Source organism: Desmodus rotundus, chromosome 12 (genome assembly GCF_022682495.2).
Source record: "Desmodus rotundus isolate HL8 chromosome 12, HLdesRot8A.1, whole genome shotgun sequence".
NCBI classification, from domain to species: Eukaryota; Metazoa; Chordata; class Mammalia; order Chiroptera; family Phyllostomidae; genus Desmodus; species Desmodus rotundus.
This window is the reverse complement of record NC_071398.1, coordinates 55,767,151-55,774,305: the sequence shown is the minus strand read 5'-3', so window position 1 is coordinate 55,774,305 and position 7,155 is coordinate 55,767,151. Positions and strand designations below refer to the sequence as shown.

At 42.8% G+C, this 7,155-nt stretch overlaps 1 protein-coding gene across 2 annotated transcripts in view; it reads right to left on the bottom strand.

The window, feature by feature from the left end:
* Window positions 1-1,908: 1,908 nt before the first annotated feature.
* The window catches only part of SNX7 (sorting nexin 7), a 61,027-nt gene continuing 55,780 nt past the window's right edge, over window positions 1,909-7,155 (bottom strand). The window contains exon 9 of one of the 2 annotated variants that reach the window (XM_053915947.1): window positions 1,909-2,357. In XM_053915947.1, coding sequence (XP_053771922.1) covers window positions 2,280-2,357 — 78 coding nt within the window. In that variant the 3' untranslated portion in view covers window positions 1,909-2,279. The remainder of the gene's footprint in view (window positions 2,358-7,155) is intronic. The other variant, XM_024570562.4, reaches the window with a different exon arrangement.

Below are 7,155 nucleotides of genomic sequence, written 5' to 3'. Positions count from 1 at the left end.
CAAGTTAAAACGAGGTCATCAGGGTGGGCCCTCATCCATTATGACTGGTGTCCTTGTGAGCAGACGAAATTGGGACACAGAGACACTCAACAGGAAGCAGATATGAACACACACAGGGAGAAGGTGGCCCCGTGCCTGGGGGGATGCCTCTATCCGAGGAACACCAGGGACTGCCAGCCAACACCAGAGGCTGGGAGAGGCGAGGAGGGACTCTCCCCTACAGCCCTCACGGAGAAGGTGGTCCTGCCGACACCCTGACCTCAGACTTCCTGCCTCTGGGGCTGCGAGACAGTCCGTTTCTGGTGTTCTGACCCATTTTGGGTGCTTCTTTATGGCCTCCCTAGAGACGAATGGTACATCGATTGAGATGTATTTATTATTATGCACGATGTCGGTGTTTTCAGGAGGCTTTTAGCTTACCGAGGGCAGGTCACCTTTCTCTTACTTACTGGTACTGTTCTCACTGCCCAGGTGGCGGGGTCGGTGCCTACCGGTGGCGGGATATGTAGATTAGCACATGAATGGACGCACGGATGGGGATTTTCAATGCAAAGAGGTTCAAAAGATTTTACAATCGCAGATGTTTCAAATATACCACTTAAAAGTAATAATAATTTAACCTTAAAATCAGTAATCATAATACTTCAAGTAGGAAGAGAAAATCTTTTATGCATAATTATCAGATGCCTCATTTAACCAGCTCTGATGAGCTCTTTAAATTGCATGTTCAGGGATGACTTCCCCCCAAATGAGAAAGCATTGTTCTTCTCATCTTACCCCAAAATTACCCTGTTATGTTTTAGAATAAAAAATACAAACAATCTCTTCAATCTCCATGACTTACATTAAGAGAACTATAAACAGGAACTGCGGAAGCTCAGTTTTGCCCTTTGGAATGTATGTAATAGAGTGTTGTCCCGAGAGGCCAAGGTTTCAGGTTCGATCCCCAGTCGGGGCACATACAAGAATCAGCCAGTGAATGCGTCAATAAGTGAAACAACAAATTGATGTGTATTTTTCCTCTCCAAAAAAAAGATCAGTAACTAAAAATGAAAAAAAAGAGTTACACTCGCTGAGGATGGCGAATGCACACACACAGCTGCCTATTTGAAAGGCTCTCATTGCTCAGTAACCTGATAACGAGGGACATCAATAGATTATCAAACCCCACGGAGCTGCAGTACACGAGAAGGAGGCAGTACCGGAAGAAGCAGTGTGCTTGCCGCTGGCTTCCTGCTCCAGTGATTTCTAATTCACATGTCTTTCCACCAATCACCACACACACTGACACACCACACATGCACACGCACCCGTGTACATAAATAGGAACTCACATATGTGTCTATGGCTACCTATAGTCACACATGTGCATTCTATGTGGAACCTTCCTTAATATATCTTTGTTAACGATGCCCAGTAGCTTGCTTCATCTCAGCCTGAATTCGTGGGTGGGCATTCGGGTGCGGGAAGGGAGGGGAACAAGGGGAAACTGATGCGGAATTTAATACTTTTTTGGGGGGGAGTCAAAGTACATAGCTTAAGTCAGTTGTGTATAATTTATTCTCACACTTCCTAGCAATGTACATCTGGCAGATTAATTCCCCCTTTCCACAGATGGGAAATTGGGGCTCAGAATTTCAAATGCTAGAACGCCTTTATTTCCTTTTTACAGTATGCTCAGAGCTTCATTCTACCTTGATGGCTCCAACCGCTTATCCAAAGCTGTTATTAAACACCCAGGGCCATTATTTCCGCATCTGCGAGCTGGGTGTCAGAATCAGTGCCGGAAAGACTCTGTGTCCAGGCAACTGCCATTTCTCTCTGAAGGTCGCCTGTCTCCCCACACCTGGTTTTTGTATGAAAAGAACACACCACAGCCTGTCCTCTCATATGAAACTTTTTATTAAAATTGAGTCTTTATAACATATTTAAAATGACAAGTCCCACAGACAAATACACAAGAACAAAAATTTCTGTATTTCATTATTGGCATACAAATTTAAGAACATAATTAAAACTAAGCCAAATATTTATACATATGTATATGTATATATGTATATGTGTATGTGTATATATATATATATATATATATATGTATATATATATATATATATCCCAATTTATATCAGTGATCTGGAATACCTGAGTTTCAACTTGTTGGTTTTCCAGATAGCGTGAAACATCTCACACCCACTTCATCAAAGACACGACCCATCCGGAAAGAATGACTTTGGCTAATTGGTGCTCCCTCCCAAAGGTCACGGGAGTCTTCCATGGGGTCAAGGATTCTCTTCACAGGGCTCTTTGGAGCAGAGGTCGCTCTGCGATGTGAGGAAGGATTCCCACGTAGCGAGGCACTGGGTAACGAGAACACATAGCACGGGCAGATGAGCAGTACTTCATGGTCAGTGTCAAAGGATGAAAGCCCTCACCTGTCTGGCCTACAGCAACCTGCCCCTCCACTCTGCCACCAGCTTGCCAGGACACTCGTCATTTTCTACATGTTTTCATTCTTAATGAGGGAAACTATTGCTCAGTAAGGGGAAAGCCTAGAAGAGGGGAAAAGATCAGCACGGATTTGTTGGCTGAAATGACGCACTGTCATCCCACTGTCTAAGGTACACAGAAGAGGCGGAGCTTTTGCGTCGGAGGAGGCAGGTGTGAGGTGTGGGGCAGAGGGGTGGCCACTCAGGTACACAGTAATCAGATCCGAATCCCACACTGCCAAGTGTGAGTTTGCACCAGTTGACAATCTCTATTAGAGTTTCTGCAGCTACAGCTCAGGTTAATGACAGTGCGCGCTTACCACCGCAGCAATTGTCAGGAAAAGTTAAATTTACGTCATCGGTATAAATCTTGAGGCAGAACGAATGCCTAGCACAGACCAGGTGCTCCAAAAATGAGCAATTACATAATGGCGGTCTGTTGGGATTAGGTGCCGAGACGTGGTTGTTAATGGGCCAGGAGAGACTGGAGGCGGTGAAGGCGCACACGGTGACGTGGCCCACGCCGCTGTCTTGCCCCAGGCTCATCTTCCCGTGGCCCATGCTCGCTTGTCTGGGTGAAGTTCATCCACAGAGCAATCTGAACAGTTTCCGTGTTATACACATAGGAAGAAAGACGAGGATGGCCGTATTTCTCGTCCAAAATAATGGGGGAAGAAAGTACAGCAACATTTTTAAAGTGGTAGAGGAAAAACCACTGTCAACCTAGAATCCCCCTCAAAAACAAAGGTAGAGTAAAGATATTTTCAGGCTTTCAAAAGCTATAGAATTTGTCACCAACAGACCAAACTAAATGTTTTTTTTTTTTTTTTAAGTCTATAAGGCAGAAAAGAAAGGAGCAGATAAAAAGAAGGACTCATGCAAAGGAATGAAGAGCCCTAGGTATGGGGACTGCATGGTTACATATGTAACATTTTAGCACTTAAATACATTTTAAATATAATTGACTACCTAGTTAATAATAGTAATAAGATCTTGTGAGAATTATAATAGCTGACGAGTGAAATGTATGACAAAAAGTGCATAAAGGCCAGGAGAAAGAAATGGAAGAATATAATTTCAGGTACTTAAGTGGCTGCTATAATATTACTTGAAGGCAGAATAGAAGACACGTCCAATAAGCCTGAAAGTAACCACTAAAATAATAAAACAAAGAGTTATATCTAATAGACCAGCAAAAGATCTAAAATGACATCGTGAAAAACTGTCCGTTAATTCAAAAGAAGGCATAACAAGGAAAATGGGAGCAAAGAACAGAACAGACAAATAAAAAATAAACAGCAAAATAACAGATTATGCAAAAAGGCTCAATAAATTTAAAGTCAAATCATATGAAGTTTATTCTCTGAACATAATAGAATTCAATTAGAAACCAGTAATAGAAAGATATCTGAAAAATCCCCAAACAGTTGAAATATAAACAAGACACTTACAAATAACCCCCTATGTCAAAGAAGAAATTAAAAGGGAATGTAGAAGTATTTTGAACTGAATAAAAATGGAAACACGACATACGACAATTTGGGGATGGCACTAACACAGGGCATGGACAAATTTATGGCACTAAATGCCCACATCGGAAAAGAAGAGAGGCCTTAAATAAATGACGTAAATTTCTACCTTAAAAACTCAAAGAAGAACAAATTAAACCCAGAGTAAGCAGGAAAACAAACCCAGCAACCAACCAGAAAAGAGGAGAGTGGGAATCAGTGCAGCATGAACGAGAGTAACACAGGCTACCAAAACTCACTCGGGAAACAGACAGCCCAAGTGAATCTGAACGTGGTGTTAAATAATTTCCACACACACATACACACACACACACACACACACGCAACTTCAGGCCCAGTTGGGTTCTTTCAAGCTTTTAAGGAAGAAATTGTATTATTTCTACACAATCCCTTCCAGAAAACTGAAGACACAGAAACGGTTCCAACTTACCCAAACCAAAGATACTACAAGAAAACGACGAACCATTACCCGTCATAAACATGGATGCAAAAATCTAAACCACATTTCAGCAAATCAAATTTATGACCAAATGGGATGATCAAATTGAGCGCTTGGATAGGAACAGATTCCCTACCCACCTCTTGGAAGCTCTCTCTACTTCCAAGAGTGCCTCTGCCCTTGAAGATGACTGAGTTGCTCCAGGCCCAGCACACAGTCAGTCCTCAGGAAATGCACCTGACTACGGAGAAGAATATACTGGTCGCCAAAACACCTGAACTTTCAGTCCAACTATTAATCGGTCGACATGCTGGCTTATTCAGCTAACTTCGTTTTCCCAGAAAGCCTGTCCCCTCCTCGGGGTGCTGACGAATGAAGGGGTTCCCAGGCCCGCAAGGCTGAAGGTCTGACCCTGACTGTGCAGCTGCTGATGCTACCAGATCTGTTCTGGAATTCTGGCAGCAAATTTTTTACTAAATAAATGTGAACTGCCACCTCCTGCCAAGGTTTAATATTCAGCCGTTCCACATTCATCCAGTTAATACACACAGATCTATTTAAAATAATAAAAGACAATATCTAACAGCTTTCAATCTTTGTTACTTTCGTGCTTTTTTGAGCATGACAAAACTAAGCAAAAACATAAGAAATGGATCGCTTATACAACATAGTGAAACAATTTAGCGCAGTCCAGGACATTGATAATTGGAGGATATAAAGAATCATCAAAACGACAACCACCAAAATCTAAAACCCTAGGGTGAGATTTGTTTACCATTGCAAATTACATTTTTAAAAAGCTATGAGGCTTCTCATTGTTTTCTATCAAGGACTTGATTTTTTCCCACTTTTAAATCTTCACGATTAGTGAAGCCAGCGAAAATCTATCAAAATTAGCATAACACCGGAAGTACTTGTATGATCATTGCAGAATCAGCCACCGAAATTCCACTTTTAGTTGAGTCCACACTATTCTCTTTGCTTCCATGCTGGATGAAATCGAGGACCTGCGCCTTAGAGCAAAGACAATTGAGACCCATAGACGCCAGCGGCCTCTGCAGTGTTCTGCTTCCCACGGACACACAGCGAGCACTTCTTCCGCAGGGGCCGGAGCCAAGGGCCCCAGACTACAGCTTCCTTTTGAAGGAGGAGCCCAAGAACTAGGCTGGGCCTGAGCTGGGGAAACAGACCCTGCAGGTAAACTTATTTTAATTCCAAAATAAGTTTAATTCCACATTTAAGAATCAGTATTTCCAAGCTGGTGGGATGTGAGGAGGTTCTGTCCCACTGTGTGACCTCAGGCAAACCTCTGCCCCTCTCTGGGCCTGTTTATGCGCTCCCAGAGGAAGGGGCTGGGACCACGTGTGCCCGATACCTTTCCTCCTAGAACTAGATGGGCAGGTTTCCAGGGGCTGACGGACATCACCTGCGATTCACAAATATGCCTTTCTGTGCTGGCCATGACGGAGTGTGAATGCATCACATGCAAAATTTTACTTCTCCCCTCGGTCTTTGATATCTGTGAGATAATTATCATTACAAAGAATTTCCAGAGATTCATACACAAATGAGACATATTCTCAGTTACTACTATTGCTACCCGTAGTCTACATTCACAGAAACCTTATTATGTGCTGGGCACTGAGTTAAGGATTACATATATCTTATCTATTGGGCAGCTGGGACTCGTTGGGTTGGCCAAAAAGTTCATTTATTTTCCCCGTAAGATGGCTCTAGTAGCGCTTAGTTGTTTTGAAGTTCACTGGAAACAGTTTTGTTAGATTGCATTGTGACAGGTGTCATATCAGCATGCCTTTAAAAGTTTTTTATCAAAATTGGTGAATTTTTGTGTAGCCATTTTAATATTTTAGGTGAAGAAGATAAGCAACAACTTCGGTGTACTGTGCTTTATTATTTCAAGAAAGGTTAAAACACAACTGAAATGCAAAAAAAGACGTGTGCAGTGTATGGAGAAGGCGCTGTGATTGATTGAACGTGCCAAACGTGCGTGGTTTTGCGAAGCTTCGTGCTGGAGTTTTCTGGCTGGACGATGCTCCACGGTCGGGTGGACCAGGTGAAGGTCATAGTGATCAGAGACATTTATTGAGAACAATCAACATCCTACCACACAGGAGATAGTCAACACACTCAAATAGCCAAATCAATAAAGTTACCGATGAAAGTGAAAAATGTGTCATTTATTTTACGGAAATAACTAAATAGACTTTTTGGCCAACCCAATACTTCCTATGTTGGCAATTTCACGCTCAAGGGAAAGAAATCCTGACTTAAAGGATAAGCTGGCTGAGACTCCAGAAAAATATTTCCAAGTATGAAAGTTTCAAAACACTTATGTTAGTGAGTTACCGGGAATACGGAAACTTGCTTCTAGGCCTTTTCTTTCATCTTTCTTCACGCTGTTCCATAGACACACACCTAGGTACATCTTCACACCCAAACAGCTCTATGGTGCAGGCACCGTGATTTTTAGTGCCTTAGAGAAGAGGACACTGGAATAAGGAAAAGTCTTCAAGGTCTCTCGGCTCAAGGCCACAGGCTACCCGTCCAAAGCCCACGCTCTCCGCCACCATGTGGCAACACCAACGCACAGTCTAACATCCTCCCCGATACTTAGGGGAAAGGCTGCAGCCCTGCTCACGGAACAGCTACCAGAAAACCTGGTTTCATCCGAACAGACTCA